Source organism: Cervus canadensis, chromosome 19 (genome assembly GCF_019320065.1).
Source record: "Cervus canadensis isolate Bull #8, Minnesota chromosome 19, ASM1932006v1, whole genome shotgun sequence".
NCBI classification, from domain to species: domain Eukaryota; kingdom Metazoa; phylum Chordata; class Mammalia; order Artiodactyla; family Cervidae; genus Cervus; species Cervus canadensis.
This window is the reverse complement of record NC_057404.1, coordinates 34,771,981-34,792,504: the sequence shown is the minus strand read 5'-3', so window position 1 is coordinate 34,792,504 and position 20,524 is coordinate 34,771,981. Positions and strand designations below refer to the sequence as shown.

The following is a 20,524-nucleotide window of genomic DNA, read 5'->3' as shown; positions in this document are numbered from 1 at the left end:
TCTGTCCATGGCATTCTCCAGGCAAGAATACTACGGAGTGGGTTGCCATTCCCTTCCCCAGGGGATGTTCCTAATCCAGGGATAGAACCTGGGTCTCGCGCACTGTAGGCAGATTCTTTACTGTCTAAGCCACCCCTGGATGGCCTTGAAATCAAACTTTTCACTCTGGCCTCCAGGATTCCCAGTCCATGGACAGACACCCGAACGTGTTCCTTCTCCCTCTGCAGACGGCTGTCTCCACTCTGGGGGACACTGATTCAGAAACAACAGCAACAACCTGTTTGCTCCACGCCCCACGGACTTCACAGTCGGGGGGAAGGATGAAGCCTCTCCCCTACCGTTGGGGCGCTGCTTCCGGGTCGCTGCCCTGGCATGAATGCCCACTCTGTTGTACATCAGGCCGTCAGCCCCACCAGCCTCTGTCCCAGTCTCTGCCCCCATCCCCCAGTGGCTCTGGTGAATCCTGCCTCACAATCTTCATGTCATTAGACCACCACCACCTTGAGGGCTTCAAAATCCACAAAGACAGATCCAACGACCTGGCTTTGGCATGCATGTGTGATCACCAATCATCTTGTCCGTGAATAAATCCATCCACCCCTGTGAGCACACCTTCAGCCTGTCCTTGGTCTTGTGACTCACTCTTTGAAATCTTGATTCTGAACACAGCCTCTTTCTCAGTAACTGCAAACACACCACCTCGACCCCAGCCTAGCTCCCTGCCCTCTGACCTAGTTTCTTTGGACCTATCACCTGCCTCCTCTTTAACCCCCTCCCTCCTCCGGACCACGTCAGCTGTTCCCTTGATGATAAATCTTATTTTCCAGGGCCTCTTGCTGCATATGCCTGGTAACTCCCACCTGAAATGAAACCAGCTGTCGCAGTCTCCGGGCCTACATCTCGGTTCCTGATAGAAAAAAATAAAACCATAAAACTATTAATACATAGAAGAGTAGCACAGGGAATTTGTAATAATAGCTAATATTTAGTAATAGTCGAGTGCTTCACCTAATGCTTGGGGCATGGCACGGATTATTTCATCTTCAGAACCACTCCATGCAGCAGAGATTAATATTCTTGTCTTCAAGGGGAAGAAGCTGAGTCTTCAAGTGGTCAAAACAGGCCTACCCTGACAGCGCGGGGAGCATGCGGGGGCCCAGGTTTACACGCCGGTTGTCTGGTGGCCCAGCGGCCACACCCTGGTCACCCCCTCCAGCTCGACGGGGCCCTCGGCACTGCCTGTAAGCATCTGCCTGGGACCTGTCACCAACGTCCCCTCCTTTCCTCTCACTCTCAACAGATGATTGCGCCTCCTAATTACAGACAACCTCGGAGCCATCAGACCTCTCCTCCTGCTCTCCCGCCCCCAGGGCACACACTCACCTGCACTGCTGTTCATGGCTGCCTCTCCTGCCTGTTACAATGTGACATTTTGAGAGACAGAAAAAAGGCACAACTATATAAGACAACAGACATGTTCTTTCCAAGGGGAGAATGAAACCATTTTATTAGGGGGAATGTTAAAACAAAGCCATATACAATTTGTAACAAATACAATTGTTTGTTCCCTAGTTCTGAATAATTACAGTATATACAAATTCAGTAAGGCACTGGTTCCCCAAAAGAACACAAATGAGTCTTCTTTTGAAACAGACAACAAAATCCCTTATATAGTCTAACTTTTCTCCAAAAAATATGGCATTGTTTTTTGTTTTGTTTTGTTTTACAAAAGGAATCCTAAGTTCTAAATTAAGTCACTTCTGATGCCTTCTTTCATTTCCACGGCTATGTGACCAAGTTGTCTAAGGAGCTATGACTATAGAATTATTCAAGTTTAAAAAACTGGACTCCTTTCAGTGCCTTCCCACCTACCAACAGAGAAGGACAGACCAACAACACAAAACACTGTCACTTCTAATGAATATGCATGACTCTAGAAACATGAAAGTCAATCATTATTCAGTACTCGCTCTGACTACACAGCAATTGAAACGTGTCGAAGAATTCCCTGTAAATAAAATCTTAGCATATTTTATAAGAAGTTTTGTTCTGAGAACAAAAAGAATGGTCACTAGTGTCTTTTGAGCAGCGCGTTTCAGGAGGTCAGAGACCTGTCTCCTAACACGCAATGTTCATAGCACTGCTGCCTGTGATGTAACAATCTACACCCTTTTATAAATAAATATTACGTTTTACTTAGTACTTTATCATCCATAATACTTTACTCTCTAATCCACATAATGGAGCTGTGCCGGACTCCAAACTGAACATAATATTTATATATACATATATTTATATAATATACACACATACATAAACTATAAACCCAAATATCTTAGCATACAAACTTATATTAGCTAACAAGTAATATTTTAGGACTCCTTTGCAGGGAAAAGGTTAGGAGAAAATTTTAGTCTTTGAAATCATCCTGAAAGTAAGCAATCATCTACATTATTTCCAGGTCCCCACTATTCTATTGAGAGACAAAACAAAAAAATAAAATTCACTTCTGAGCTACCAGAAATTTAAAAATCAAAATTAATAATTTGGAAGTGAGTAGGTAGTCTCTTTAAGAACAATTTAATATTTCCTAAGTGAGGTGGATTTTGGTAAGACAAAAAAAAATCTATTCATAAATAAATTCTTATTTCATTAAAACACAACAATAACTAATGTGTCTTTTTAAGTATACCAGGAATAATTTTTAAATGTCCATAGTGAGTATACCATGTTGGGAATTAGAAAGTAAGCTATCCATTTTTCCAAAGCAACCAAACAAATTATATGAAAGAAATTTGGACACTATCTTAATTTCTTCCCATTTTTCACAGGAACCAACACCTCCCTAGAAATCTGTTTACCTTCAAATTATCACCTCTCCACAGTATATTCTGATTTGAAGTCATCCATGTATAAGAACTTATTAAAAACAAAACCACATTGTTACCTGAGCGCTAAGCCCAAACATCACCTAAATTTAGGGAAAATCAAGAAACACAAACATGTCCCCACTTAACAGACATAAACGTTTACTTATTTGTTTTGCAGATGATCTGACTAGATGCACTGAAGTTTCTCTCCTAGGCTCAGATGATTATCACACTTAGCTTTAGCCACATACTCCTTCTAAGCAATCACAAAAAATATTTGACATAAGAAAAGGAAACACTTACACTATTGTTCAGATTATCTTAATATCAGTAAAAGCAGCATTCTAATCATAATTATATTTGGAACCAACTGTTTTTAATCTTTCAAAAAGCTGAAACTTTTTTTTTTCATATTCAAGGATTAAGAAAATATTGTCACGAAGGAGTTGTGTTTCTGAAGTGCTGGGGAGTGAATGCTGCATACAGAACACTGCTTCTCCCAGACGGCAAGCACAGCTCACAGTCGGCCTCTGCCTTCGGATGCTTTCTGGAGGAACCAGTCACCAGCTGCAAGCTCACTTCAGAAGTGAGGAAAATATTTTCTCATTTTTCGTGCAGCTCTCACATTTCCAAAAACCCTCCATTCTTCAGCCACCAAAAGGGGAAATGAAAATGTCTTATAAAACACTGCCCCCTGGAGTATTCTGGAAAGAACAGAATTGCTGTGTGTGTTTGTTTTTTTTTTAAGAGCAAAGAGGAGGGGCTTCCCAATTCTTTGCTAAACACTACAGAACTCGAAGAAGCAAAAGAAAACCACAGTCAGGAAGCAAACGAATAAGGTTTAGAGGGGTGTGTACAACTGTACCCTTTATTATGCTCCTGTTGCTAAGGGATACTGGCCCTGTCAAGGATTTGACTCCTGCTGCTCAAAAGTTTTTATGCCTACATAACTGAATAGGTGGAGAGATGTTCTGCACAAGTGCCACGGAGAAGAAAACAATAATAAATTAAAAAGTGAGTTGAACGTCATGAAGATAAAATAATCTGAGTCAGCACTCCTAAGATGTGACGCTATCACCTAAGACTTACATCCTCCATCTGTATCTATTCTAGAATAAGTCACGACAGCCATAATATCTGGTGGTCTCCACTAGCATTCCTCTGCTGTTCCATTTGGAGGTTGTATTTATCTAATTTAAAATTAAAATGAGTTCAGTTAACCTGACATAAGTTTCCTCTCCTCTAAAGTCAGACAGAGAAAAGGCAGGTGATCACTAGAAGAAACCGTCTTTGCGCACAGTGAGTCGTGCACACCTCTCCCCTCGTGCGCCCAAGGCCTCTTCCTAAGACACAAGCCACGTGCACCTCTACCCTCACCGCCTGCCTTTTCGACACCATCTTCTTACAGCACAAGAGCAAATCAGCTCTGTTTTAAAGCGCCTTGTCTTCGACACAACTGACAGCCACTCTACCTAATATTGATCCTTTCATTTGAGAGATCAAAAGCAGGCAGGGGTTCAACTTCCTACACACACACAAAAAGCTTTGTGTTTAATGAAAGAAAAAACCTAACAGAATCAGAAATACAAAGTGGTTCTGAAGAACAGTGTTAACATTTACTTCTAGTAGAGTCACATAAAACCTTCATTTGTCCCACATCCTCTGAAACTGCAGAAGGTCACGAGAGGGAATCCCCAGAGGTGGTCCCACCCAGGCGGTGCCCGCACCCAGGTGCATTCACATTGCTGCGGCTGCCCCAGCAGGGCTGGCCAGAGTGGTCTGAGGAGGCAGGGGCATGTCGGGGGCTTTTAAGATGAGCTCCATTCAGTTCTCCGGCTTCAACGATTGTCTTTTGGTTGGTAGAGTGCAACAAAATTTTACCAATGGAAACACATATTTTAATTTACCTTCCAGCAGAATTTCTGGGAAGAACTTTAGTTGTTATTCTTTAAACTAAAATAGTATAAACCTTGAAACATTTACATTTTTATTTTGGCAAAATTATCTTTTGAGGAAAAAATGAAAGGCAATCCCCAAATACAGGGCTTTCTTAGAAAGCAACATGCATCATATCTTGAACAAATTACCCAGGCAGTTTCTCTCTCCTATAGACAGACACGAGGAATCTGTGTTTCTGGAAACTTCTGTTTGTCCAGGCTGCTCCCTGAGAGGTAAGAATATACCCTCTGGGGAGCAGGAGGATGTTCGAGGCTTGGACTGTGGATGCTTCTGGAACATCTTTTGCTCTGCCCACAAACAGAAGAATATCTATTGGCTTTGTCCAGAGACACTTATTCTTGCCTCAGAGCTTAATGTCCTGGGACTCTGACATTTTGGCAAGTGTTTTCTTAACCCGTAGGGCTGTCAGTCTTGAGGCAGGATTGTGAGCCCAGCATTCCGTCATGAGTTTCCCCATCTGCCTGAGACACTGCAGGAAGGAAAAGGAAAACTGGACTTACACTTGAGAAATGTACGATCTGTAAGGCTGGCACTCGATCCTGGCTTTTAGTTCTGGGTTTCTGCAATTTGAACGTACTTTTAAAAGATAGTCTTAAAACCATGTAGGCATAAAATTCCATAAAAATTCCTTTCTCGTGCAAATCTTAAAGGACTAAAACAAATTTTCATGTCTTCCTTGTGATAGGAGCAAGCAGGTGGCTTTGCTGATTGTAGAAGAGTGTCTTTGAAGTCAGATTAAACAAATACAAAAATACCCAGGGAGCCTGTATTCCGCTGCACACTCCTGGACTGTCTCTAACACTTGACGAGCTTAAATCTTTTATCTAATTCCATACTAGTCAAACAAACATGGCTATTCCTCAATCATAGCTGTCCGCTACAATAACAGCATCACACTGTACCATTTAACGAGATTAATGACCTGTGCACAGCCTCACTACAGTTTCTCCTGCGTTCTCCTGTGGCACGTCAATTATTGGCCTTCCTGTTGAAAAGCACCATTTCGCGTCATTAGAAATCCTCAGTGAAGGGACTCTGAGCAATATCAATGCCCATAACCACCTTCAAAATAATATAAACTCCAGCATCTCATAAAGCTTTCTGCATAGCTCACTGGGAAACATATGTATTATTTAGCCTTTCAGTAACTGGTCACAAAACCAAAGAACCAAAAGTTATTTTTAAATGCAATTAACACTGAAGAATTAGTTTATAAACAGTGTTCTGTCCATTTGTCTGCACTAGCTTGGATACTTTTTTTTTTAAGGGATGCTTCAAACTCCTCTCTGAATGTGGCACTCCTCCGAGGGCCGCCAGACACTCCAGGTCTGTGGGGTCTAGAGGTTCAGAGGGCGGATGGAGAAGGGGTGAGCAAGGAGCAGAGCGGGCAGGAGAGGCAAGGCTGGCCGGCTCACTTCGTCCTTCTGGGCGGCTCCTCTCAGACCTGTGTAGGTTTCACCAGGACACACTCGGAGCCCGGCTGAGTGTGGGTTTGTTCCCACAGCATCACGTCATCCTCATTAAGGAGATCCACAGCACAGTCAGGCGCCTCACCGAGGTCACCTCATACCACTTCTGCGCACAGAAAACCCAATTCTTCAGACACCTACCTCTTCTCTCATTAAATGAGAGAATGCTGCATGTGAGTCTGTCACGGAGAAAATTCATGATGTTTTACACACACACACATTTGGAGAAGTAACAGCCTCTATGCAAGTGTCAGGACATCACCAATAAATGAAATCATGTTATCAGTTATGTCAGCTAAACACTGACCCATTCAATATATTTTGGAAGCAGCAAAATCAAACAGGAGAAAGGAACAGATAATGTAACATACTGCACTTATCTCCGTATAAATTGCTGCCATGATGCACCGTTACCGTCCCAACAGAGAAGACGCATTCCTGCAATAAATATCTGGAATTGTGGCAAAAGGAGAAAAGTCTGTTTTGACACTGGTCATGGCCACACGGTGACCTCCAACCTCACCTCGTCGCTGCTCCACCGGTTGGGGAAGGAGGGCCGCAGCTTCTTGATACACACGATCTCTCTCATGTCCTCGTAAGAGGGGTCGCTGGGCACCAGGTCATGATAGGGGAGCTGATATTCTTCCACTATACCTGAAAATACAATTTTAATAAGGTTGTTATTTTCTGTGAAGAGGAAATAAAAGTCTAACAAACAAACTGTTCTCAGAGAAAATTTCTATCAGTACCAAAGACAAGTTCAGGTGGAAAAACAGCAAAAAAAAAAAAAAAAAAAAAAAAAAAAAAAAGCCACAAACACAAAAACCCACCAACCTTGAAAAAAATGGGCCCAAATGACACAATATTTTAAAAATGAATAAAAAGCACAAGGAAACATTATTATACACCTTCAGGCCTTTTTTTCTAACTTTCAAAACCTAAGTAAACAAACATCTCAAATTTACTTCTGATTTTATAAAGGCTCTTGTACTCTGTGCCAAAATTTTAAAAATCTACATTAAATCTTGTGCAAATTTGGCAGGCACACCCCAAACTCATTATGCACAATATGTAACTATTTCTATTACTGCAATATGAGATTATGAATCTCATAATAAATTTGGCAGTGTATCCTACTTGAACAAAATGTCAGATGTACATTTTTTTCTGCTTAATCATCAGAATGTATTCTTGCACACTAAAAATTTAAAATACTGTATTACACGTGGTGCTAGTTATAAAGAATCTGCCTGCCAATGCAGGAGACATGAGAGATGTGGGTTTGATCCCTGGGTTGGGAAGATCCCCTGAAGATCAACCCACTCCAGTATTCTGGCCTGGAAAATCCCATGGAGAGAGGAGCCTGGTGGGCTATGTAGTCCATGGGGGTCGGAAAGAGCCCCACAACTGAGTGACTAACACTTTATAATGTCCTTTCTTGTAAACTCAAACCCATTTATAATCATGAAGGACCAGAAGTTTCAAAAGTTTTCTCAGATCACTCCAACTCCCATTTATTCTGTCCCCTGCTGAGATTACAGATCAAAAATATATGTATTAACTATGTTACTAATTCCTTCTGCTGTATGACATCTCCACATAAGACAATGAAAGCAAAGGTCTCCTGGACAGGAGACGCTCACTTCATTCCCCTTCCTAATTCTCAAGATGATGGTTCTGGAAATCTTGAGAGCAAGGATGATGTTGATCTCATTCATCTCAGATTTTCCTTAGTGCCTAATGCTGGTGCCTTACCTGGCTGGACTGATACTTGGGTGGTGGGGTAGGTGTATAGACCACCACAGACAGAGCCAACCACACAAAATTATCAATTCATAGGAATCTGTCTTTGCACTCTAGGCCATACTCCTCTCTCCTTATCATGCAATGACATTATCAAAAATTTCCACATCTGCTACCTTTGTGTCTGAAACTTCAAAACTTCCTCTTTTCTCCCAAAGTCTGAAAGGCCTATACCTGGATGTGTCTGCTTCACCCAAAAGTATCCGGACTAGAAAGATAAGCCCCCAAACTTCCAGTATCTTCATAAAGGAGAGTGTTAGAGAATAGAATCTCTGTGTTTTTCTCCTCTGGAAGAGCAAAGAAACTCATCTGCTGAGAGTCTATGATCTGCAAGGCACGAACAGTATGTGTTATAATTTATCTTATTAGATTCTCAAAACTATAAGATAGCACTATACAGATGAGTAAAGTTGATTTTGAAGGATTAAGTAACTTGCCCGATACCGTACAGTTGGTCTTAGGCAGAGACAAATATACATCAATCTCATATGGAGACAAGGCAACATGTTAGTACCTCTCCAACCCCCACAGGCAGAGATAGCCCTAGAAAAGCAACTAATACTCTGCTGTTTCCATAAGGTTGGATTGTTTCCCAAGTAGAGAATCACGGTTCCTGTCTTCCTGTCCACAAGCTTCCAAATAAAGGCTTCTTGTAGCCCTCTTCACTTTAGACGTTCATGAAACATAATTAGAAAAGTAATCTACACTCTACTACTCCTTTAACTACTGTAAACCTATCTTAATAAAAAAATAAGTGTAAGCATATTATTAAAAAATAGACTCGTTTACTCTTAATAAAGCATGAAATCATAATTACGAAAGGAGATTTATAAAATATCTGTTTAGGAAACTTTCTTTTTGGCCTAAAGACTTCTCTTATTTTAAAGGGAAAGTTTTCTATTTTAAACTGCTTACAAGAGGCACAGAGCTCCCAGAGTGATTAGAAGGCATCACTGAAGATGATCTTTCTATGAAAGTGTAAATACCTATTGGTTTACTGTTTCTCCTTCATATTTAAATATGACTCTAAATGTAAGTTAAGTCTCTACCAACCAAAATGAAAATTAAAAATAATAGCTAGTGTGCACTGAGTGCTCTTTATATGCCAGGCAGTTTTAATTCTTTTATTTCTTTTTATTTTCTTTTGGTTTTTTTTTTTACAATCATTGAAACCTCACAACCACCATCTGAGGTAGATACAATCATTCAAGTCCTTAGGACAATAAGAAAACAGAAGCAAAGAAAAATTTAGTAACGAAGGTTCATAAATAAATGGCAGGTCCAAGAAAAAATTTCCTCTACTAGTTAAGTGCCTGCTGCACTATCAGATCCCTGGATAAGCTCAAATTTTTGTGAAAGTGAGGAACCTGCCATCATGAGGAAAGGCAGCAATGTTGCTTTCTGAACCAGCACAATCAAAAATAGAGGCATAAACAGGGCACGTGATACTGAAGAGCCTGCAACTCAGCTCCTCACTTAAAAGATGTTCAAATCTACCTAAGAGCATATGCAGCAGTAAACAAAACACTACAAAAATATTACCTCTGAATATTTAAAAAAATCTTTCTTAGTTTTACTAAGGAATCCTCATGTTGATAGAAAAGCTGTCATGAACAATAATGACATTCTTATGCTTTAATTTCCTTTTGATACAAACTGATGTTTTCAAACTGGTTTATGAGGACATATCATAGAAATTCAAGGATTAGGGGCTTAAACAATGGATGTCCCCCCACACTGATGTGTCTCCCTTCATCTGTACAGAGGAAGCCAGAGGGAAGGGGTCACTGATGTGAGGGCCGGGGCCAGAAGCTGGAAGGGGTAGAAAGGGGGTTTGACTTGATGGAGTAACTGCTGGAGGAAAAGCTCAAGAGACAAAGGAGACAATATACACGGTAGAAGGCGGTGAGCTCTGAAAAGGCAAGAGGAAGTTGACAGTGTGCCTAAGAGAGACTCAGTTCTAAGATGTTAAATACCAGTTCTGGGAGGACTATGATCGCATCAGCAGAAATAAAGGGGAAAATCAAGTCAAATCTGATTTAGTAAACAATACAGTGACTCTGATTTCTGACCAGAAAGAAAGGAACTGCAGCAGCTCCAGCAATGTCACTGCCACTTACCTCCTGATACACATCTCCTAGCGACCTCCCAAAGGATGAGTCCAAAACTGTACATGTCGGCCATGATGTAAGACTGAAAGTGATTTCTGTTCAAGCTCTCATCCAGCACTTCGGGAGGCATGTAGCGCTTGGTGCCAACTCGAGTGTTGGGTGGTATGTCAACTTCATTCGTGTCACTAAGGAGAAAGTCAGGCAAAGCGCCATCAGCTTTGAAGAGGACCAATGAATGACAGGTCAGGGGATTCCTAACTCGGGGCTTTAGTGAAAGGTGAGAAAGGATATCCTTTCAAAGCATAACATTTCCCTAAAAAATATTTCTTGCCAAAAGTTCGATATTCACAGGTCAAAACCCAACGAAGGTGACAGTCAGAATGAAGCTGCAACGTATAAGATAGCACTACCACAAGATCAATGTAAACTCCAAATTACTGCTATTAATAAATATGTACTCAATGTCAAAATTATCATCCTTCCCTTCATATATTAACAGCTTGGCCCTTAAAACTGGCAGGTGCACATGTGAATTTGGTTTATTTGAGACAGTATTTCTTAAGCCAAGTGTTGGGAGGCTTTTGCAGCTACAAACAAGTAAGAAGGGACAGGAGGAGGGTCACGAAGATTTGCAAAGGTTTTACTTTGATAAGCAGAAATCTATAAAAAGGATTTCTACTAGTATTATTTCATAAACCAAATAACATGTTTTTTTTTTAACAAAAAGGAAAATAACTGAATATACTATCTTTAGCTTCCAGACGATTTCACAACATGATCTATTAATTATTATTCTGCATAGACAGGGAGAAAATTCCTGATGGAAGGACAGTCTTCTGCAGGCTGGCATGTGGGAACCACGGTCTCAGTGCAGTGAGCTGGAGCCAGAGCTGTGAACCCACTTTGCAAAGCTGCCAAACTATGATTGCTTGAGAAGCTGACAATTAATGAGAGGAGACATGTAACATTACTGCCAGCACAATGCTAAGCACACATCACAAGTTCAACAAGTCCCACAGCTCAAAAGAAACTAGTGGAAATAAGGAGCAATGAACCCCTATTTTGATGGATGAATCAACTGCAAAACAGAAAAGATTAACAACAACAACAACAAAACTCATGATTAAACTGAAGTCTCTAGAAAATCTGTGATAAACCTTCCTTTCTCTTGATTCCCAAGAGTTTTTCTTTTTCTTTTCATCAGACTCCACTCACTCTCAAACACTGATATGTTTGTTCTTTTTCCTCAATGCAGAAAACATCTGCATATATCAAACACCACGTTCATCACACTGCATCACAGACAACAGCAAATTTAGCAAAGCACAAGCTGGAATCAAGATTGCTGGGAGAAATATCAGGAACCTGAGATATGCAGATGATACCATTCCAATCGCAGAAAGTGAAGAGGAACCAAAGAGCCTCTTGGTGAGGGTGAGAGAGGAGAGTGAAAAAGCTGGCTTGAAACTCAACATTCAAAAAACTAAGATCATAGAATCCAGTCCCATCATTTCATGGCAAACAGAAGGGGAAAAACAGAAGCAGTGACAGATTTTATTTTCATGGGCTCCAAAATCACTGCAGAGGGTGGCTGCAGCCATGAAATTAAAAGATGCTTGCTCCTTGGAAGAAAAACTATGACAAACCTAGACAGCATATGACAAAGCAGAGACATCATCTTGCCAACAAAGTTCTGTAAAGTCAAAGCTATGATTTTTCCAGTAGTCATGGATAGATGTGTGTGGTGGGCCATAAAGAAGGCTAAGCACCAAAAAAAACTGATGCTTTCAAATTGTGGTATGGAAAAAGACTCTTGAGAGTCCCTTGGACTGCAAGGAGATCAAACCAGTCAAGCCTAAAGGAAATCAACCCTGAATATTCACTGGAAGGACTGATGCTGAAGCTCCAATACTCTGGCCACCTGATGCAAAGGGTGGACTTAATGGAAAAGACCCTGAAGCTGGGACAGATTAAAGGCAAAAGGAGAAGGTGGCGGCAGAGGATGAGATCGTTGGATGGCATCACCGACTCAATGGACATGAGCCTGAGCAAACTCTGGGAGATGGTGAAGGGGATCCTAGGTTGCTTCAGTCCATGAGGCCACTAAGAGCTGGACAGGACTGAGCAACTGAACGACAACAAAATGGCTTTTGGGGAAGAAAAAAAAAAACAACAACTCGAGGTCGGATCTCACTGCCTCAGTCTCTACCTTCAAAAACATAAAATATATAGTGTCATTGGGACAATCTAAAGGGTGGCAATTGTCCCTCTGCAGATCTCAAAACTGTTAACATTTACTAAAACTTATAAAGCTTCATTCTGACAACCATTTAAAATTCACTTCCATCTAAAATTCTTCAGCTAAAGCAATTTCACCAGACGTGTAGCCAGGATATTCATTAGGCCCCTAGAGATCTTTTAGAAGCAACAACTCTGAAGGAGCCCATTTTCCTAAAATAAGAGTTAAAGGAAACTTTTTTAAATGAAAAAAAAAAAAAGAGTTCATACTCCTTTCCATCAGCAAATGTAGGTCTCAGTGCTCTAGGCTTTTTTCTAAGACTTGAAAGAGTATAAAATGTGAATCACAGCATTTATCAGCAGGACACAATAGAAAAATGTCACCTGTATACCTAAATAGTACATAGTAAGGAAGGGACACCAGAGAGAAGAGCCGAATGATAATGTGGGAAAATAACATATGTAAAAGATGCCACAAAGGCTCCCCCTTCGATTATAAAGTAATTTCTCTCCTCCTCTTCTACCCACTGACACCTCTCACGTGAACACAGAGCAGGCTTTTCATTAATGTGTTACCTGTGTGTGCTATAGTTTATAACTTTGAATCATTAGAGGAAAACAGTGCTGGGGTTGGATAGAGGATTCTGGGTTCTATGTAGAGAAATGAGCGTGGGGGGTTGCAGATGAAAAGAAGATGGTGAATGGCTTACATAATCTTCCAGAACACGTTCTGGGAAAGAAAACCAAGAACATTCCCAAGAACATGGGCCCCACAGGAGTACATTTAGGCCAAAGGTATACTGTGACCTCAGTTGGTAACAATTTTGGACAATTCTTTTCCATTCTTACACTTAGTCCTTAATGTTTTAGGTGGATTTGGGAGGTCAAGAAGGGGTAACAGAATGCGTGACATGGAGACATCTATGGGAAGACTGAAAGGTAATTGGTACTGGAGGATAACAGATTTAGGATTTGTGATGGCCAGACTAGAGAGAGTCTCTAGATTCTCATTCCCTCAGACATGGAAAAAACACTCAGTTGAGGACTTTGCTTGTCCATCAAATGCTCCAAAACCAGCTCCTTATTTACACAGTACACCAGCCACTACTGTCCCTCCGCCACCTTGCGCTCTCCATCCCAAGTGCTTCCCGACCAGTGCTGGAATAACTATCTCCCCTGGAAGAGCTGAATAAACATCTTCCCCTAGAAGAATCTGAATAAATATTCTCCTTTGTGGCATCTCAATGAATATTCATCTTGCAACTAAAGACTGTAAACTCCTTTGAGCCTTGAGTGACATCATAATCATCGGGTTTGTCCCTAAAGAGCAGGTCCCCACTCTGTCTCCATTCACCATGTGTCTTGCACAGAGCAGTAGGGAATACACTTTAAATGAAAGAAGGAAAAGGTTTTTTAATAGTAAACTTTGCTATGTATGATTTAAAGAAAAACTTAAAAATCTCTATTATACATAGTCCATAAAACGAAACATTGCAGACATGTAGGAAGATAAATTGCATTTTGTTCAGCAAATTAATTTTGTACAGGACTATCAACCCAATGGCAAAAGCCTTCAGTATTATATGTTAAAGAACAGACATACTAATTAGAAGTAATTTCCATCCAACATTATAAAGCATCAGTTTCTCCAAGACACCCAGCTCTGTCCCTTTTCCCTCAGGAGGGTTTTCCTACTTGAAAGTAATTAAACTGCATTTCTCTCCCAGGTATTCAGTCACATCATCTTAGCTGTCTCCAAGTAAGGGGAGAGAAAAATGGAACCTGTATTCCTCTTCAAGGTCACAAAGAGAAATTAAAGTGATTTCGCACTGGGGCAGCAAGAGCAAAGGCAGCAGAAGGGACAGGAAGTACAGTCAGAGGGGTTCTTCCCAGGCCCAGCGTCAGGACAAGATGTGGATCTTTAAGGACAGGTGTGAGTACCTGAAGGAAAGGGCCCAGGGCAGAGAAGCAGCAGCCGAGGGCAGGCTGCCTCACCGTCTCTGCTCTCCTTTTCCGTGGAGGATGAGAGGGCCGAGAGCCGTGGTTGGCAACAGAAGATGGATGCAGCACAAGGGGGTGGGGTCGGAGAAAGGAACTTCAAATCCACAAAATAATTCTGTGTGCTGAGATGGCCACAGACACACACGTGTGTGAAAATTATAAAATCACACATAGTAAATATAAATACCAACTCTAGGATACTGGCTACTTCTGGAAGGAAAAAGGGGGATAAGATAGGGAGGAGAATGCAAAAGGACTCTCTTTAACAGTGCATTTCTTTAAAAAAAAAAAGAAAACTAAAGCAAATTGTTAACATTTGTTATTGTTAATTGATTTTGTTAAATAATCACAAGCGCCTCATTATTTTTAATATTTCCTGTAGGCTTAAAATATTAATATAAATAAGAACTCAGAAGGATCAGGAACGAGAAAAACATACATGACAAGGATTAAGGTTAGAGACATAAGGCTGTGAAGACCAAAAGTCCTCTAAATACACTGGTCAGGGACCTCCCCGGTGATCCAGTGGCTAAGACTCCCCACTCCTAATGCAGGGGGCCTGGGTTCGATCCCTTGTCAGGGAACTAGATCGTGCAACTAAAAGTCTGCATGCCACAACTAAAGATCCTGCATGCCACAACTAAGACTCAGAACAGCCTAAATAAAAACTGGAGAAAATTATAGAAAAGACACATTTCTAGCAAGCAGAACTAAAAATGCTCCATCAAAATGTGGTGTGCATTCACTCTAGATGAACTTCCACACATGGAGCTCATCTTAATGGGTTTTATGGTCTACAAACAGGGCAGCCTCTTACTGCCTGTACCCAGGCGGCCGCCTGCAGTGTCCCTCTCCTGGCCCAACACTGGTGTCTAGAGTGGCGTGTAGACTGCAGGGGTTGGTAGAACTGAGGAAAGGAATCAGAGAGCCCCTGTGGGTGCAGAAAGGCTGGAAGTGGAGCCTCCTTCCAGGATCCTGAGAGGCCAGAGAATGAACCTGAGCACGCTTTCAACTCAGTGGAGCAGGGGGTGCCTTAAACTCTTGGCTCTCATGCACTGGAAGAAGGGCAGAAAGAAGAATTTTATTTTAGTGGCAGGGAATAAGGCGGGTATTTAAAAGTATAATATTCATCTTAACCTTATATTAATTTTTTTCATATTAATTAAGCTTCTAATTATGAATCCATAGCAGGATTCTTTCAAAAAATGTTACCACACATTTCTTGCAAGAAATTAACCACACATTGGGAGGGGGGTTCAGGATGGGGAACACATGTAAATCCATGGCTGATTCATGTCAATGTATGGCAAAAACTACTACAATATTATAAAGTAATTAGCCTCCAACTAATAAAAATAAATGAAAAAAAAATTAATTAATTAAAAAAAAAAGAAACCACACATGAACCACACCAGAGAATACTGATCACTTGTTAGAAAGACAAAAATGACCTTCCAAAGCATGAAATATTCTCATGAGCCTTCAGAAGGGGCTATGCACATCCTTCGTCTCTCCTATTGTATCTTGCAAACAGCTATGGAACTGACTTGTTGAGCTGAGCTCTGCCCAGGCAGATGTTAACCAGCGAGGAGGGTTTTCTGCAGCACCTTCCAACAGAATTCACTGCTCCTATGAGTAAACCCTGAGACATCTCAGGGTTTCTTAGAAAGAGAACCTTGACATGGAAACTTCCACAGAAGGTGGTGAGGCTGCAGAAACCCTGACTGGGCGTGCTGCCACCCATGCTTGGTCTGTGGCTCTGGCTGAAACCATGTCCCTTTTGTCAAAAACCACTAAGTATACACACCAGAAGCAGTGGTGTGTACATGTCATTGAGAGACAGAGAACATTGAGAACCTTCTGGGCCAGACTCTCCATCTCCTCTGCACTTGGACATTTCGACAGGCATCAATCTGGAGATGTGTGTTACAGCCCAGTCTTCACTGTAGGTGTTCTATATAAAATTTAATACCTGAAAGGCCGTAAGCCAGGCAGGACTTACTCTCCCGCTAAGAAAACATATCATTCTGTCCGTGAAGTACCAGAGGGGCTGTGTGATCCTCCAGAGGGCAGGGTGAAAAGCTCTGTAAGTTCCTTCATGAGATTCCACGTGTCATTGTTTTCCTATCCCGAGATTCAGGTTAATGGGAGTGTCTCTTGTGGCGTCACCCGGATTCCATCTCCCTTCGGCATGAGAGGCATCAGCACTGACATCATTTTCAAGAGTGTGCACGGGAAGACAATACAGCACGAAGAAGTTACACGAGCAGGAAACCTCTGACGCACTGCCCACCCTCTGTGAGCGTCACCAGCGGCGGCTGCTAAGTCGCGTCAGTCGTGTCCGACTCCGTGCGGCCCCACGGACAGCAGCCCACCAGGCTCCCCCGTCCCTGGGGTTCTCCAGGCAAGAATACTGGAGTGGGTTGCCATTGCCTTCTCCAAACGTCACTGGAAACCTCCCCAAAATGATTTAAAAGCCTGAGAGAATACTTGGCACACAGAGACCACAGTAAAGATTAAGTTCTCACAGGAAGTTCACGTATGAGGTTTGAGAACTCAACACTGGGTTAGCTTTGACCCCACTTGTAGTACAATGCTGTAAATATCTGTGCGCGTATGCCTCACACTCCCCCGCAACAGGAGAGTCAGGAAGAGTGAAAACCGAAGGACTGTGTACAGCAAGGTTTAAAAGCGAGAGACCAAAGTTCCTCTGAAACATATGAAATAAAAACACGAAAAGGATTTCCAATGATCAAATTCAACATCCATTTAATATAAAGGAAACTGAGGCCCACAATGTCAAATGATCCTATAGGTGCTAATTAGCCACATGAGGTCTTTGCATCCAATAGCTATGGCAGTTGTTCATCTGAGCCAGTATTCTCAGATCCTTCCTCTCTCCATTAAACAGCCAATATACGCCAAATAAATCTCTGAATTATCCCTTAATGTATTTCCTTCCACTTCTTATATCTGGGTTTGCATGAAACTTGAGAGTTCATTTAGTTCATTCCCATTAGCATTAAGGAGAACTAAGTTTCAGAAATATAATAGATACTCATTTTCTTGGTTTTTTTTAAGGTCTATTAAGAAGATGAGTTCTTAATTACTTTGATACTGCCAACATGTACTGATTCAAAATAATATCTCTAATGGGTAACTCACTATGTCATGTCAAATGAGAAACACATTACGTAATGACACGGACTGTCAAGATGCCCAATGAAGAGGAGGGTAAGATGAGGCATGCACTAAAATAATTACAGGGTCAGGCAGACAAGGGTCAGAAAATTATCACAGGAGTAGAATAGATGATGTCATCCTTTCTACCTAGGGGATGAGTAAAGTGACTTAGAGGTAACTCTAAGACTGGATTAAGTAACATGGAGACGCAAGGGCATTCCAAGCTATATGTTGTCTAGTCAAAAGCAAAGCAGTAGGAAACATGGAGTATATGTGGAAAAAACACAAATAAGTTCAGTCTTGCAAAATAAAGCATACAAATTGGAGAGTTTTATGTCCATATAAATTGGACATAAAAATAGAAAGGTGAATTTAATCCAGCATGTGCAAAATCTCCGGAGCTAAGAGGAAAAAAAATGCTTTTTCCCTTCATCCCATAGTCCACATGGAATCATTCATTTAAGCTTTATACAAAATTTTGAAGCAACCCCTATATAATGAGCACCAAGGAAAGACTAGAGATGTAAATTTAAGAAAAACGTGGTATCTACCCTCATGGAACTTCGTCTCCAGTGACAATGACAGAAAAGCAATCACTGATGACCATACAACAGAAACTCACTGAAAGTCAGGCTTGTAAGGGAATAATAATAGGGGTTCTAAAGGGTAAAATTACAAAGTAGTAGATACTAAAATAAAGGAGAGGATATTGGGTATTCAGGTAAAGATAAAAGCATATTAAAAACACTCAGAGGTTTGAGAGAAATTACATTTTAACCCAAATCCAGAGCAAATGATGAAATTATGATGATGCCCAAAATTACGCTTCAAGAAAGTAAGTCTGGCAGCAGTATGTAAAACACAAATTGGAAAGAGGAAATAACTACAAAATGCTTTACTCCAGAATCTAGAAAGATGGTAGGAGGCCCCCAGTTGGCCCAGTTCCAGTGGGAATATCACGGAGACAGAATTCATTCAACTGGGCAATCACAAACTCAGGGAACAAAGGAAGCGTGCCTCACATTTTAGAATGGATTCACCAAAACTGGGAACCTAGAGAGAGCACGTGCACCATGAAACTGAGAAGTGGAAAAAGATTTAAGAAAAAGAGAGCAGAACCCATAGAGAGAAAGGAGGAGAACCTGGAATAAACACATTAGGAACACAGGAGGAAGAGAGGTGTGGGCACAGGGGAGGTGGGCCGACAGGAAAAAAGGCTTCTGGTGACAAAATCCGTGTTGTCCTTCAGTAAAGGAGCTTCAGAAGAGACGGAGCAGAAGCCAAATTGCAAAATATCATGAATTACTGGATTGTGAAAGCAAATTACTCTTTAGAACTCTTGAGAAATTTCACAGGGGTGGAAGGAGAAAAGCTGGCAATTTGGGAAGCATCATGGGAAATTCCCTGTGGTAGAGGAGACTTAAAAAAGGGTGTAGGTCAGAAAAAAGAATTCAGAAGAGAGAGAAGACTCAAATCATCTTTATTAGCTGGCAGTTCATATTTCTAACTTGAATCTACAGTCCGAAGCATTTCCTCCTGCTTTGTTTTTAAAGACCAAGAACTTCAATTTGCTACCCTCTAACTGGTGAAGACCTTTATATATTTAGGATTTATCATTTTATCACTTCTCCATCTTTACTTCTGGGTGAAAATACCAATCCCTTAGTCCTTTCTCATCAGTTATATTCTTTGCCTTGGCTTTTCCTTTGTGTCCTTCTCCATATTCTACAGTCTCTTTGGAAAAAAAAAAAACCCCATAAGAAGGTCCAATAATTTAATAAAAGCTGAGCTTAAATTGAATTTTTTTAAAAGTAGGTATAAGATGATCCCTCTTTTCTTCTAGTTTGCAAACTCATTTCGTTTTGTTTTCAAAGCAGAAGAATCATTTTTCTAATTAAATCCTACAAGATAAAGGAGCTGCTATGAATACAACAAAAGTAAGCAAAACAGAATCCCAGCTCTGGAGCATTCCTCTTGCCCGTCCTGCAGAAGCTACAGTGGTGAGTACTGGCACTGTGTTGCTTCTTCATTCCTAACATTTCTCATGGAATACTTTGCAGGCAAGTTATCTTTCTTACAACACATAAAAAATGCCTTTATCACTACATAATCGTAGCTCTTTCCTGAAACCTCTTCCTATCTACAAATGTTATGCAGAATTCTGAGCACACAATCCCAGGCAATAGCAACTTCTTTTCTTAACAGCTTCATGACAGCTCAAACCTATACGAACAGTGTCTTGAAGTCAGGTCACTGATAAGCTTAGAAACAATAGAACTGACCCAAACACTGTTTATTTGTTGCAAAGACATTTCTTCTTTTTCCCCTCCAGAAAAAGCAAAATTCCTCCTCCACTAAATATCCTAGAAGCCCTGAGCGACAAAATGCATCATCTATAAAAAGTGATAGAAAGAACCATAAAAAGTATATTTGTTCACCTTGATACTAACCTAATAAACTTAACAGCCAAGCCCAGGTCAGCTATACAGCAAGTTCCATTTTTCTTCACCAGGATGTTCTTACTTTTCAGATCTCGATGGGCAATTGCTGGTTTGCCTTGAGTACTAAAGATTTCAGTATGTAAGTGACATAGGCCACTGACTGAGGAATAGGCTAGCTTCAACATCGACTTAGTATCTAGGGTGGTGGACTTCAGGTAATCATAGAGGGAACCGTTCTCATGATAATCTGTGATTAGGTATAATTGTGTCCAGGACCCCGTCCCTTTGATATCTGCAGCAATGAAGCCTAAAAGGAAAGAAGACAAAAAGGGTTGAAAGCTACGTGTTTTCTAAATACTACCAGGATAATTCATTTTTTCAACTATTGTCCTCTGTCATAGGTGTCTTTTATTTGGCATTTCATTGAGTTTTCTGATTGTGCTTATGAT

General features: G+C 41.0%; 1 protein-coding gene across 12 annotated transcripts in view; it reads right to left on the bottom strand.

Annotated features, from left to right (window-relative positions):
* Positions 1 to 1,484: 1,484 nt before the first annotated feature.
* Positions 1,485 to 20,524, bottom strand: part of BMPR1B (bone morphogenetic protein receptor type 1B) — a 421,370-nt gene continuing 402,330 nt past the window's right edge. For all 12 annotated transcript variants that reach the window (XM_043438650.1, XM_043438648.1, XM_043438643.1 and 9 more), the window contains 4 exons: positions 20,085 to 20,382; positions 10,222 to 10,397; positions 6,822 to 6,952; positions 1,485 to 5,298 (listed from right to left, as the gene is read on the bottom strand). In XM_043438650.1, coding sequence (XP_043294585.1) covers positions 5,173 to 5,298; positions 6,822 to 6,952; positions 10,222 to 10,397; positions 20,085 to 20,382 — 731 coding nt within the window. In that variant the 3' untranslated portion in view covers positions 1,485 to 5,172. The remainder of the gene's footprint in view (positions 5,299 to 6,821; positions 6,953 to 10,221; positions 10,398 to 20,084; positions 20,383 to 20,524) is intronic.